This window comes from Paralichthys olivaceus, chromosome 5 (assembly GCF_024713975.1).
Source record: "Paralichthys olivaceus isolate ysfri-2021 chromosome 5, ASM2471397v2, whole genome shotgun sequence".
Lineage (NCBI taxonomy): Eukaryota > Metazoa > Chordata > Actinopteri > Pleuronectiformes > Paralichthyidae > Paralichthys > Paralichthys olivaceus.
The window spans coordinates 17,411,230-17,426,668 of record NC_091097.1 but is presented as its reverse complement, the minus strand read 5'-3'; the positions used below and the strand labels follow the sequence as shown (position 1 = coordinate 17,426,668).

At 42.2% G+C, this 15,439-nt stretch overlaps 1 protein-coding gene across 1 annotated transcript in view; it reads right to left on the bottom strand.

Moving 5' to 3' along the window:
• Positions 1–5,308: 5,308 nt before the first annotated feature.
• Positions 5,309–15,439, bottom strand: part of grin2aa (glutamate receptor, ionotropic, N-methyl D-aspartate 2A, a) — a 127,194-nt gene continuing 117,063 nt past the window's right edge. Inside the window, exons 15-16 of the mRNA XM_020103051.2 lie at positions 13,285–13,523; positions 5,309–11,184 (exon numbers count right to left, since the gene is read on the bottom strand). Of these exons, the coding sequence (XP_019958610.2) occupies positions 9,229–11,184; positions 13,285–13,523 (2,195 nt within the window). The 3' untranslated portion in view covers positions 5,309–9,228. The remainder of the gene's footprint in view (positions 11,185–13,284; positions 13,524–15,439) is intronic.

Below are 15,439 nucleotides of genomic sequence, written 5' to 3'. Positions count from 1 at the left end.
AACTTGTTTTATATAACTGTAGTTATATGGTAGTTACGTATATACAGCACAGGCATAGTTCACATTTCATGGCTTCTGCACTTAAACTGTTTAACTTGAAACTTTGGGTCAAACACAGTTACATTCACAAACGTACAGCAGTAAGCGTCCTATTTCTTAATAATTGTTTTAGACCTGATCTGAATTAATACTTCAAAACGGTGGCCCTTGAAACGAACAGACTGAAGGCACGGGGCCTCTTTCAGTGGAAAACGCTTCTATTAATTAGTGAACAAACGCCAGAAGCCTGAACTTTAAAATCTCAGTACAAGGACAGAAGGAGCCAGAGATTCTCACCTGACATTTAACTCGCGGCATTTAGTTAATTCTCTAGATTCAGTTTGTCCGTGGTTTCATTATACTGTCAAACAGACAAACTATTAGTTTCATACTGTGAATAATAGTAGCCAAAAGTTCAAGTGAGTCAATGATGTCACAGGAGGAAGAACTTTCGACAATGGTGGAACTTTTTGAGTCTTATAAGATTTATCATCACAACCTCATCCACACCACGTTTGTTGTTGTGAGGAACTATTCACTCTGTGCTGCCCTCTAGAGGATGCACTGCTTAATAACCACGCCAATGTAAAGAACTCCTTTTTACTCCTTTCCATTTTCTCCGTCCCCTCTCTCTTCCCCCTATCTCCTCCTCCATTAACAGACATCAACAAGCTGCCATCCATCCTTCGTGAGTGAGTGAGTGGCATCACAAATCCATTAGCTTAAACAATGCAAAACATTTCATCCCTGCATCCATCTCTTTCCGACTCCATCCTCTCCTTCTGTCCATCTTTCAACTCCTCTTACCATCACTCTGTACTGAGTCATGTATCACATCCCATCATTGTCCTTATTGCAAAAACAATGGGGCGCCACTGTTTGCCACTGGAGGGCAACTCAAGACACACTCAGCTCCAGCAAAGTATTTCAAAGTCAAACGATTGACTCCATCGTGGGTTTAACCTCCTTAGTTATTGGGGATTTCAACTGTCGAATATTTTACATGAGATTTCTTGTAATCGCTGAACAATCCCAGCATCAGAAGGTTCATACAGCCTAAAAAATAAATCCAACAAGGCAGTTGATCCAGACTTAACTATGGCGGTAACACAAACTGCTGTCAGTGTAGCAGTAAAGAAGCTGCAGTCACGGCTGTGAGCCTGGGTCAGTATTAACAAGGGCTTTTACAGGCAAAGACCTCCACAGGCTCATTAAATTCCTGAGAAATTAAAACGACCAGTCAAGTATTGTCCCAGACGCTAAATCCTCTTTTCAATTACATTTCTACAGTATGTGTGAATGTGACTATTGTTCCACGTTGGTTGCAATAAATGTTGTAGTGATTAAAATAGTGTGTTTAGCTTTAAGTAACAGAAATGATTGGCACCAAGTAGGGAAAAAAAGAGTTTATATAAAACCACCACTGTGTTGCAGAGGATGCTGTTAATGTGGGAGAAGAATGTGCAGCAGGTGGAGCACGATATAAACTAAAAATATAAAATTAACAGTAGAGATTAGATTAGCAGGAGGAGAAACCCTCCGGAGACCAAACTGCAGTTTGCAGTGACTTAGCTCAGATATTACATCAGTAATTATAACCGTATATTGTTAAGTTTTTTTCAGATTTTCTCATTAAACTATGGTTGACTATGGTCAGAAGTCACTGAGAAAACAGAACTAAAACAACTTTTCAGTACCTGATTTAATTTGCCGTTATTTCCTTCTTGGTTTACCACTTTGGGAACCATTGGTGTCACTCAGTACCATGAATAGCATCAGTGTGACAACATTAAACCACCGGCACTGCTCTGTACGCTACATTATTCAGGGATTTAAAATTTAAATGTGTTTACCGTTAGACTTTTTCCTCACTATCAAACGATATATTCAGGTAGCACTATATACAGTACACCCAATTTAATTTGCTCACATTAATAATTTATCTTAAAATCTAGTCTGGTTGTCTCAGTTTAAATTAATTTAATACTGTAGCCAATACAAAACATTTAATCATTCCTCCAATGGCCATTAGGAGATCCTCTACCGTCGTGATTCCATTGTAAGAGATGGGACAAAACACGCAGCCCTCTTTCAGAACAAGAATTAAGTTTTATTTTAATTAAGCTAATCTGATGCTTCTGCAGCTGCTCTTCATCATTTCTTCTCAAACTATTCTAATGTTACTGCAAACACCTCTTTCTTTGTTTCCTGAATGGATTTTGGACTGAACGTGTGAACACAGCCACTTGATCTGACCAACCTCAATTGATGAAGCCTCATGTTACCTCAGATTTAGAGCCAGTGTACACATGGATTGATAACAGTGACCTGTGATGAAGCTATTCTTTAACCTGCCAATTCATTACTACTAAAACAACTCCTGCTTTTGCTCCCATTTTTTTTTTTGCTACATTCATAAATATGCATGTCTATTAAATTTGCATGTGCTCCATTTGAAGTAAGTGTTTTAGAATATTAAGTCGCTCGTGTCGCCTATGTGAATTTTATAGCACACACACTGAACTCAACAGTAATCTTGAAAAGAAGTGTGACGGCATTCACCCTTCAAAGGCTCTTCTTAAGGCGAGGGTCTTTTGTGTGAGCAGACGATTGATGGGAAGGTGCAGTGAGCTAAACCACAGTACTTTGATCCTTTTTGCTTCTTAATAATCACACCTATTACTTCTTCTCTGGGCTCCTCTGAAGCGGTTGAGAATGAGGATGACTTTTGTCGGCCAGGTTGGGCACTTGTGTGTTTAAGACGAGGCTAGATAATTTTTAAGATGCAGTGCGGAACTGATTTTGATAGAAAAATCTATGGGCAAACACTGGCGGACGACATGACACACTGGAACCTAACGTACACAATCACACACACACACACAGGCAGGGAGGGCCGGGGGGGGCGACCGTGCCGATTGTTTGTCTCCCTGGATCAAATGGTGAGATGGAAAAAAAAGGACCAAGGGGGAGAATGGAAAATGACAAAATAAACGAGTGCTCTTTTCTCCCGCTTCTCTTTCTCTCATCAGCCGCTGCACAGAAGAAGAATGATCTGCCACAGTCTTTTTGTTGTGTTAGCTGACACTACCGCACACAGGCAAACCCCCCCCCACACAAACACACACACACACACACACACACACACACACAGATTCCTCTGCCCACGTCGCTGTTGACTATCTGAACTGATAAATGACACCCCCATTTCAATTACTGCCCCTCCTCTGTGCAACACCTCTCACCTCTTACAACCACTGAAAAGCAAAATACAAAGTGGCTCCAAATTTGAAGCTCTGTGGACATGACGATGACTAATGGTCTGGTTGTCAGTTTGGTCTCATTAGAATATTAGGGCCAAGATGAAGGCCAAAGGCGTCGGAGAAGACACGATGGGTAGATGTGGTTAAATGGGATGAAGAAAAGACTTCTGAGATGTGGCCATTCTGGCTCTTCACCAATCATATAATGTAACGCAGCCCGTCATTCGTTTGGAAACCGGCCTCTGAGCAGGGCGTTGGATTCCCTCTGAGGCCGTTGTCAGGATCACACACTGTAGCTGTGTGTGACATTTGGCCGGGGAATCTTTTCTGTTAAAATGTCTTGAGTCTTTCATGTCTACTTGCAGTTCATGTCTCCCGCTGAGTCCTTTGCACTGTTTTTAATACAAAGTGAGCAGCTGAAGGGGGACATTCCACGAGAGCATCATGTGTCATGTTTAGTCATTTTCTAAGACGGTTTGCTGGGAGCTCTCCTGCTTTGAGTTACTTGTCTCAAAAAAAACTTGAGTCACAAAGATCTGTGTAATTTTGCATTTAAATTCGAACATGATCTTTAGGTAAACACACTCGACTGTGAATGGGAACCCCACAGAGTGAAGGAGTGGTGATCAAAAGAGGTTTTATATATTTATTTAACACAGTCAAAGAAAATCAAGCAGGGTGGAAGGAGGTTTTTTGTTAGAGTGCAAAATGTTGCATGGAAGCAGGAAAACAGATGGAATGTAATGGATATATAGGAGAGATAGATAGAAGGTGTAAAGCACAAGGAAAGGAAAGAAGGAATATGGCAGATGGTAAATGTAGATTTAGCCCAAATGGCCTCTCGATGCTCCACTGGACACGTGTGTGAAGTCCACAAGCAGTCACACCACAACATCTGTATCCTCATCTGTGCACATGTGAAGTACAAAACCCAAACACAGGAGAATGCAACTTTAAATGGAATCACAACTTATGACTAAAATACCTGAGCACTACTGTGAAAGAAAATAATGGCAGCAGATCTTGAGAGCAATATAGAAACATTTATCAATGGTCAAATGACCATCACAGAAACAAACAGTACGAGCAATTGTGTGTCTCAAATTTAGATATAGGCCAACTGAGGAGTGCGGAGGACTTTGTTTGGATTTAAATCCATTAAGAAAACATATTTTTCATTGTACACGAGTGATCAAAGTATCTGAATTAGAAAAGACAAAAAGACGAAGGTATAGCTGATAATAACAAGCATTCTACACTGTAACTAGCTTTCACAGACTCCCGGTGTTGTCCACAATACAAAGACACACAAATCCCTGAAAAATGTTGCTCAGCCCTCAACTAGGCAAACCCCAGGACAGGGTCACACCCCCAGAAATGAGTTATACAGTTCAGAAGATTACCCATAGTTCAGTTCATGTCCGACAGCAGCTCAAATGATATTTCCCATCATGGTCATTCTGCATTTAAAAATGTTATCGATGTTTGAAAGTATATATAAATACTGAAGAATATATAACGAAATGATAATGATAATCTAGCGAGTCAGTGGTTCAATCCCAGTCTTCCCTATCTGCGTGCCAGTGTCCCAAACTGTCCCTCATAGAAAAAAAGTATGAATGTGTGGGTGAATGGCAATAATCTGTACTGTGAAGCACATTTACAGACCATTCTACAGCTTTGCAATAATTGTTAAAATTCATATCTTACCTGCTTTATCAGAATGGTAGAACTGGAGCTATCCACTTAGAAAACAAACTTAATAATGCATGAAAGGAGAGACTCAGTGGAGTGTCTCAAGTTTGAAGGACTCTTTCAGCGTCTCATGATGAAAACCACGGATGTCCCTCCTGAACGTGAACATATTCTGTGTCTTGAGCAGAGAACTGGAAAAACACCTTTTCTCATTTCCTGTAGAAGAATCCATCAGCATCAACTGACAGAAGTGGGCACAGGTGAGACACCGACCCCAGTGTGTATATTGTGAATTTTGACAGGACAGCAAACCTTGTGAATGGTGAAGTTTTATTCTAGTCGCTCTACAGAGAGAGAGAGAGAGAGAGAGAGAAAGTGAGAGAGAGGGATAGAGAGAGAGAGAGCGAGAGAGAGAGAGAGAGATAAAGAAACAGTGCCACTGTACAGAAGAGCTCCTGTGAAATTCACACAAAAAATATTGTTTTTACTCTTTATCATTTATAATTCTCCATGATGTATTCCAGTATGAATTTACAAGCGATGTATACAGGTGTCATTTCTAAATATATTCAAAATAGTTCCTTAAAAGTCTTTGAGGAAGTATTCGTTTTAAAAAAAAAAGCTCTATTCTTACAGCAAACAATAAAGAAAGAGAGGTCTCGTATCTTTGGAGGGATAGCAGACTCAAAGTAGAGGGTTGCTTTTTTTCTTTTTATCTTCTTTACAGTTGAAGTCCTGACTACACATGAAGGAGAGGGAAGAGAGAAGCAGAGCTGGTGATACAGTAATTCTCACCTGCCATTGGAGGAAGAGCAAGGATGTCCCGCCATACCAAGCCAACCCTGACCCCTGACCCGCTCCCCCATTGGGCTCGACGCGGCCTGATAACGGCCCGTCCGCCAATGAGGAAGTTGCACTAGGGTCAAGTCCTCGCCTTCTCCCCCAAAACAGCAGCAACATCTTCATCGTGTTAAACATAATTTTTTTTTCTCTCAAATATGTATATACTCACACCTGGTTACAACGCATTAGTGATCATAACATCATAACAAAAAGAACAAACAAAAAAAAGAAACATAAAACATTAAAATTGTTACATCTGGGGTTGCATGCCATCACCTCATTATTTATCATTAAATGTAATTAAAATACATTTTTGCCATTAAAAAGAGCAGGGTTGTCATCACAAGGGTGTGTGTGTGTGTGTGTGTGTGTGTGTGCGTGTGTGTGTTTGAACATAAAACAGCATCAGTTTACATGACAGTTCTGTAAAAGTAGAACGAATAGAACAAATCGCCATGAGTTCATAAAATGCAAGGGTGCCGTTTGATATTTTTACATGTGCATATTGTTCACTTGTCAGCTCACACAAGCAGCATGTGGAGATAAATATGATAATAATAATAAATATGCAGAATAGATGCAAAAAAGGACAGATGTAGCTCTTCAGTCAACATTGGGTAAGCTGATTGGGAAGCGAGGAGAGGTTCACTGCAGTATTCCAAGAGTACAAAAGGGCGATATGACCTTGGTTGTTAAAGATGGAGCTTCAATTGAAACACAGTGGCTAATGCAGTTGACTGCCTTTATAAAACATGGAGAGGGAAGAGAGAGATTCCTGTTGACTTTTCCATATAAGGGTAGCATTTCAGATTTTGGATGTTAAAGTAACATCCTCCATTCTGTTAAGGGTGCTCATTCATTTTTTTTCACTGAGCAAGACAATTTAACCTCCCTACCGCAATCCCTCCTTCCCCTCCTTCTCTTACCTCTTCTTCTCTCTTTACTTGGGTTGGATGAGTTCGGACAGAGAGCCGAACTGGAAGACCTTGGACTGGTTAACACCAAAAGGACAAAAAATTGATCCTGTGTGTTTTTCTTTTTCTTTTTTTTTTCCTTTTAATATTTTTTCTACAAAAACTCTGCGCCGCATCATGTTCTGTCGCTACGGTAGAAGCTCCCCTCAAAACGCACAGAATCATCCTGAGGTATTTTATTTGATACAATTTGGCTTTGTGAATCCAATCAATCAAGCAAATCAGTATGTCAATACGATTACATGTTTTTTTCTTTTGACTGTACAATTTGTACAGAATAATACTACAAAAAAATGTTTTTGGGCACGCGTGTGCGTGCAAGTATGTGCATGTGCAAGTCTTTTCTGCCAAGTGTTATCAAAAAAAACTAAACAAACAATCAAACAAACAAATGCATAAACAATCAGATTAGGAACCAAATGGTTTTCTTCAAGCTTACCCAAGTTCTGCCATGCACACACACAACTTACTCCACACTAAGATGGATACATAATTGATGAGTACATAACAGTGGAGACTTCATAGCTCCATCCTTCTCCATCTTTTCCCACCCACCCCAACCCACCCAAACAACACCATGAAAGTAAACAAGGGATCCATCTCAACTGGTCTTTAGATCATCAAGAGCCTGGTTGGATGTGGATCAACAGTAATTGATCATTTTAAATCACAACCCCTGTTTAGTCTGTAGTCGTTACTATACGATACTGTATAGCACTGCTACTGCTGTACCAACCGACAAACCAGCTCAACTTCACAAAAACCCAAAGAAATGAAGTGAAGTGGTTCTATAATAATCCAACACTTTAACACTGTGTCATGTTGATTGAGAAAGGGAAGGAGGAAGGATAAAAGTAGGAAGGTAATGTCAGTGTGTGGTTTTTTTTTTACAGTCAATACCCTGTTTCTCAGTGGCAGGGAGGTCAAAAACACCTTAGTGCCTATCCCCTCCCCAACTTAGATGAGGTTGTGGTGGACCCAGTTGTTATTTTATCCTTTTCTCCCTTGTTATATCCTCTTTGCTCTCTTTCCTTCCACCATTCTCTTGCTCTTTTTGAAGCAGGAGCAGCATGACACTGTTTTACTAAGCACAAAGGTCAAGGATCAAGGTTTCGATTGTACAAGTATCCATCCACCATATCTAGCAAGACAGTCCCTTTTCAAAAACATGTAAAATATGTGTCTGAGAGTGTACATGTGTGTATTTTCTCACCTCTGACACAAAAAAAATCAACCCATGCAAAATAATCTACTACACTTGATGGTATTTTTCAAAAAGCTATGCTTTTTTTTAAAAGCAAAGGTGGAAGAGAGGATTTAAAACTAATGGCTATTGTGCTACCAAATAAGCAAACACTAAAATCTTACATAAGGGGATCCGGATGCCAGAATCCCTAATAAATCTTATAGTTTAATATAATAAAAAAGCAATACGTTGCAATTATTTTTCTATGTGCAGTGCCACAAATGAAATGCCCATTAATTGCCTCAGGTGTCCCTGCTTGTCTCGCGTCATTTTGTCTTTTTTATCTGTCAGTCTGTAAACATTATTCTTCGATAGCACCTGCATTACTCTCAGTTTTCCATTACTACCACGGGCAAAACCTGGGCTTAACAAATTCTGAACAAGCACACGATACCGCCAAAAATGACTGGATGCTCCACTCACTGCCATTTAGCGTCTCATCTGCTTTCTCCTCTCTCTCCCATTGCACTGCCAGGTGTCTCAGTGGCCATATTTGTCAGCCTAACAAGCAGCAGACCGTTGGACCAGCTCACTGTGACGTCCCTGCCCTCCTGGGACATCTACATGTCTGGCTGCAACAGCAAACATGCCCATCTGGTGCCCCTGTCAGGCCTCTTCTCCTCACCTAGTGAGCCCTAAGCTTGATAGTGGAGGTGGAAAGGAAAAAGGGGGAAATTAGGAGCAATTGAAGGAGAGTTTTCTTCTCTCTCTCTCTCCATCTAATTTTCTTCTCATATAATTTCCCCCATCCTCCTCTCTACTTCCTCACTAATTTCACTCACAGATCAACTGCCTCTTCCCCAACAGCTCTGTTCCTTAGGCCTCCCACAAATGGGACTATGCCATTTCCTACCCCCTTGCAAACTGAAGAGGTTAATCATTCCCCTTCCATTTACTCCCAGATAACTTATGGCAGAGTGACGGCCATGCATCCAACTCATTGGTACATGGCAGAGAGTGGATATGAATGGTGATATCATCTGCAAAGAGAGTAGTAGTAGCACTGTCATACCAAAGTGGGCACAAGTTCTTTTGGGTTACAATGTCAAAGAGAAGAAGAAAAATGTAGTGTGGCTATGGCATCCCTTAGTGGATAACATAGTTGATAAATTTTAATACAAACCCAGAGAGGAGTAAGGAGGAGAGAGCACATTATTTCTTCTATCAACTAAACATCTGACTCCAAACTGGGGATTTTTTTATACACCCGTCTATTGCTGAACTGGGCTGAGTTTAGGACACCACGTGGGGCCGGGTATGCACTAGTCTTATTGGCTGAGTAAGGCATCACATGCTCTTTATTGTACATGTCGTTAGTTATCCGCCCGTCCCGTGAGCAGTATGAAGTGGTGGATTTAACGGAAGAGCGGAGATTGTTCGCATCGTTACGTGTTTTGATGGGTGGGGCTCCAAGGACCGTTGCAGGCGAAGCTACTGCCAGCTGTTTGTAAATATCAGAGGAACTACGCCCATGGACCAGTCTGCTGCTGGTGTCATCCCTCAGCGAGTGGCTGAGGAATGGGTTTTCCGAGCCATGGGCCGGGTACAGGGATTTGCTCCTCTTGCTTTCCTCCAGGTTGTGGTTAAACATAGATTTGGACCCAGTGCCAAACAGTCTGCCGGAATAGGGACGCATTCCAAAGAGGTTCGCATAGTGCGAGTCAGATGTGGAGTCTAGGAAGCGATCCTTCTCTTTGAGGCTGACACTGCGCGCCGGTCGGCTCAGGTCTACATCCTTGGGTTTTTCTAGCATGATGTTGTCAAAGGAGTGCTGACGACTCAGCCTCAAGCGATTTCTCTTTTGGACATGCGGCCCATCTGTCTGTGGCCAATACAGACCAAACATCTCGTCTGGTTGCTGCTGCTGTTGGTGGTGCATGGTCGGGCTGACCAAGGGGTCTGTGAGGAGCTGGTCTTCACTAATGTCATACAGGTTGGCCATGTGGAGGCATGCTTCGCACCGATTGTAAGGTGAGCGTGTGGCAGAAGCTGCAGCAGATCCAGTAGGTGGATATGACCCAGTAGGTGGGTAGCTAGCGGTCACTTTGGACAAACAGGAACGGCAGTGTGTCTGTTTGTACCGATCAATGGATTCATGTGGAGACAGGTTTTTCTCTTTCAGGTTGTAGTGTTTAGAGTAAGCTGGGTCTGGTAGAAGATCGGAGTCTGTATGATGCAAAGGTGAGGAGTTCAGATGAATGATGGGCTGCTCACACTTCCTATAGTTGTCACTCTGGTCGGAGTAGATCTCGGGGTATTCCAAATCATCTGCAGCAAGGCCACGACTCTCGCGATAGTGAATAGGGTCTGAATGCAGGCTCATCTCTCGGTCTGAGTCGATAGTGTAGATTTTCTCTCCTCCTCCCCCTCTCCCAGTTTGGTTGGTACTGCCGCTGACCTGCTTAGTCTTTAAGTAGGACAGCTCCACCTCACTGCAATCCCTTGGGTATTTTGATGTCACAGATCTTTTTTTTAAGTTGTCCTTGGGTTTCAGGTGCTTGTTGTTTTCTGGGTCCTTGTAGGAGGCTGCCCGACTGGAGCAGTCAGAGATGTCAGAGTGGGCTGTGTCCTCAGGGAGATAGCGCTGTGTCTTCATCGACATGCGTGGATCTGGCATCAGCATGTCGGGCATTGGAGGGGGGCCAGGTGGTACAGAACGTAGTGTGTCCACTGACTTCTTCCACAGGGTCCGTGGCGGCTTGGCATTAGTCTGGACTGCATCAGCACTAACTGCCACCTCTACTGTGTTGGGATTGGCATCGTTTAGGGTCAGAGGATGCTGGCCCCCCTGGAAGATGTAGTTGTTAAGGTGGTCTTTGTGGCGGTTTGCAAGATAAGCCTGCAGGTCGCCAGTGTCCCCATAGATCATATCCTTGGGAGCATAGCTTCGGTTGTCAGCGTAGATGAAGTTGCCCTTCTCTGCCATCATGTCCATGATCATTGGGCCAGCTGAGTGCATGAACTCTCGTTTGGGTGAGTTCATGCGAGAGCCACCCAGGTTAGACATGTTGGTCATCTGTTTGGCTGACTTTATGAGCTTAAGCATTTTGTCCTGAGGGCTAAAGTCCAGATCCGTCTTTTTCTTCATGTCAATGTGGACTCCATGGATACAACTCCAGATTCCCTGCATGGTGACACATGGATGAACAAGTGGAATGGCGGGGGAGAGAGGGAAAGCCAAATACGATATGACGAAGGGTAATTGGGAGGAAGAGGGGAACGAGAAAGGGAACGAGATTTATGGAATGTAAGACGGACAATCAAACATAATGAAGAGAGACAAATAGAATAAGATTACTTATTTACTCTGGCCAAACATATCAGTGCTTTGTATGTTTTATTGAAATGTATTATATTAATATATTATATTGTTAAACTGGTAGCGAGTCATTGACACAAACTTGAAAGAGTATTTACAGAAGCTTTCTTTCATGTTCACTGAAACATAGGCTACTTGTTAGACTTCGACTTTGTGAAAATCGTTTCTTCTTAACAGCCGTGCATGATTGATTTCAGAGGATAGCGTAGTCAGAACGTCATAACAATTCCAGAAGTGCTTAAGTGGAAAATATTAAATATTAATCATGTAGACACCAAGACAAAAAAAAACACAGACTATTGCCAAAGAAAAATTAACCAACCCACACATCAAAACAGTATTTAGCACCACTGCCAGCACAAACCCCTGTCTATCAAAACCAAAAACAACCAGTGTGCTATATTTTGTAAAAGGGACACACAGACAGAATGTGATGCAACTCGATGCAAGATGTTCAGCGGCTCCATCGATTTTACAATACAACTACTATCATCTGAAAACCTCTATTTTAAGAAAATGTACTGTCATCTTCAACCAAGTAAAATGTATCCAAATTAAGAAAAGGCTGTTAACAATGCGTCTCCTAATTTTATGCTGCAGGCTTACCTATCCTGCAGGGCTCACAAATCCTTTGTGAAAGAATAACAGTCAACAACAGAAATTACCATCACTTTGACTGTGAGGGAAATTAAATAAATGACAGGTTTTTTTCTCTGAGCTAACAACTAAACTGCAGCTGTCAATCTAATGTCTGATTGAAATGTCTTTTAACTCTCATTCTGTGCTTTCTCAGAAATACAACTGCAAATTATATTTCTTACTGCAACCCATTATCAACAACACAAGATTGGAACAGAGCCCCTAAAGTGTGCATAAGATATAAACTTGTTTCCACAAGGTTTTATATAATTACCCCGTGGAAACAAGTTAGTGTACGTTCAGCAAATGATTCCTGCTGATGACAATTCCGTGTCTCTATACAAGAGCTGCAAGACTTTCATTTTGTGTCCTGATTAGCTGAGTTGTCTCCATCACTGTAGCTCTGTGCCTCTAAAATCGTCATCTGCATCTTTTTGTAAATTATCTTGTGTGCACAAGATAAAAAATATTATGCTGGAACTTTAGGGGCTCGGGAGACAGGCCATTAAGGATGTATGTTGCCCTTAGTTTCCCCCTCTTTAACACTCGCTCTTTTAACTTTGCAAACAGTCACACTTTGCCCCCCAAAATCGTGCAGAGACTCTGCAGTGCATTTTCGGATGCACGTCCATCTCTTTGGTTCTCACACACAACAAGGGAGAAAGCTGACCTTCAAGCAGAGTGAGAGAGAATAGATTGATTTAGCATGGGGTGATTTCACCCAAAAGAAAAACCATGCTGCAATTAGGATCTATTTTTGTCTACATTCAGGGCTGCCTCGTGATCCCCCCTCCTGCTTCCATCCCCATCTCTCGCTCTTATTCTCCGCCGTGCAGCCTCCCCCCCTTTGTTTCACTCAGTTAACTTTAGCAGTCGCTCTCTTTCTCCGCCTGCTTCGTCATGTGCTTGCTTGTTCTGCTTCCCTTGTTCTGTTCATAGAAAACAAAACTAAAATAGGCCTGTCTGACCCCAATAATGCAGAAGTACTGCCAGCTATAGCTGCTCTTCTTTACAGTCTTGAACACGACCTAATCAGACCAAGTCCAGAAATTCACGCAGCCACATTCTCACATGTTCACACATTTACTGGCCTGCTTCTGTTGGGCCAATTTCAAGATTGTGGTTCCAAAGTACGCCTTGTTTTCATTAAAGATTTATTTCTATGTAAAGCATAGCAGGTGTTTGTTCTCCCAAACCACAAAGCAGCTGGCACATGGCTTGTAGAACAAGTCTGCAAACGCCTCCTACTCAAAAACCAGTACTTACCCTACTGATGGAGAAAAGAAGACCCGGCGTTCCGGAGCAGACCCCGGTGAAGCAGTATCTGAGCCTCCAGTAGAAGAGATGCTCAGAGACAAAGGTGATGAGTGAGAGCCCCATGGCCGTGGCCAGCATGTAGAAGACCCCAGCCATGTTGTCCACATCCAGCTGACTGGACATCACCTCGTTCTTCTCGTTGTGGCAAATACCCGTCAGCCACTGGGCTTCTAGTTCCTCCATTTCCCCTGAAAAGCAAAAGAACAGAGACAGAGAGAGACTCAAATGCTTTACTGAAAGGCCCTTTGGGGGTTTCAAATCAATGAATTTAAGCTTAAATATAATATCCAAGTTTATTCCCTGACACTGCATCATATGAGACAGAAATATACAGATAGAATGATACTCAAAACACCCCGTGAAGCTGTTATATAATGTTAATCCTTTCCATCTTTAAAGCTGTTTTAAGACATGACTTGGGGAGAATGTCCAGACTCAATTCTCCAAACTTTTTCTTGGCAACTAATCCAACAGCTCTCTCACACATACACCTCTTCCAGAGAAAGTGCAGAGAATCTCCGGAGTTTAGAGGATGTCTGAAAGCAGCTTAATTCTCGTTTTAAATGTACTGATGGTGTCTAATATTTTCAAGAGACAGAGATTGTTATACATTGAGTTATTAGTCTAATACAATAACATATAACAGTATGTCAGCCTACATACAGGTTAGTTTTAATACTTCCCTTTAACTAAGGGGTGTTAACGTGACAATAAAAGTAAATCTTCTTCTTCTTCTTCTTAACGCAGGCTTTGGTTTAAAATACATTTCGCAAGCGATCGGGCTTCCACTCACCTCCTGCCTGATGGGGCCAAGAGATAGTTTCTTTATTGTTAATGAAAAGAAGAGTAGAAAGCAACAAAGACCTTATCTTTTCTCATTCCTGTCCCCTTCCTTCCTTCTGTCCCCCGAACCCAGCCACCCACCTACCCACCCCTCTCCGGCTTCCTCTGTGACATTTGGCGCGTGGCTAATCCAATCTGTGTCATTCAGGGCTGGATAACTAAGGCTGCTAGTGGGGAAGGACAAATATCATGGTGGTGTTCAGCTTGTTGTCTCGAGGGCTGCAGGCGCACTAAGACATCATTAACCCTTTAGGACGATTGAGGGGAATTTGTCTCCGGTTGGACTTACCGACTACAAAAGACACTGATAGATGCAGTGATGGTACGTCTTTGTTTAAAACTACATTACACCAAGCTTGGAACTGGCAACAGAAGAGAATTGAGATAAATTAGATTTTTATTTATCAATAGGTCACTTTGCCTCTGTTTTCTTTTCCTTTTTAAAAAAAAAGAGTGCATTCAAGGGGAAAGCTGTGGGGAGCTGCCACTGTCTGCACTGCTTCTCTGAGTCTGTGGGGAGGAAGTATTGCTGAAATTCAAATTTTGTTCTCTTTTCAGTGGCCAGGCAGCTCAGGCAGTAGTCTGGTGACCAGTCAGCCGGAACACAGGAACACAAGTTTTTGAGAGTAATCCATACTTTTCGGAGCTTTGGAAGTAGGAAAAGAAAAACTACATATTTTAAAATGTAGCTGGGATTAGCTCAAACTCTCAAGTGGTATAGATAATGGATGGACGGATCTTAAAATGCATGAGTGCACCAACTAAATCTTTCTCCATCTGCTCATTATGAGCCTTAAACACTAAATCCATCCCCATCCAGGACCTTCCCTCTTCTTCAAAATGTTTATCTGTACTTTGAAATAACTCCTCCTCGCTTCCTGACTCCGACCGGATGATATACACAATCCTGCCACTCTGTCAAAATGTATGAATTTGGACTCGGGCCACTGCTCCAATATGAATGCTTTGGATCGAGATGGTGCTGTCAGAAACTAGGATTTACAGGTGGTACAAAGAGCACAATGTCTTTGCTATTGCCAAACGGTAACGGTAAGACGACGCAATATGACAGGAAACTATTCTCTGAGTTTACTTTTTTAACCCTCGTAGAGACAACGCGGCCTGCAGCTGTTTGTCTCTGTCTGTCCATCTCCGCGTTCTTCAACTTCCTCCACTCGTCCCTGAACGTATCTTCTCCCCATCTTCTCTCTGTCTGTGCAGAGCCATATGCTCTCCACCCACATTGTGTCTATCTGATCAA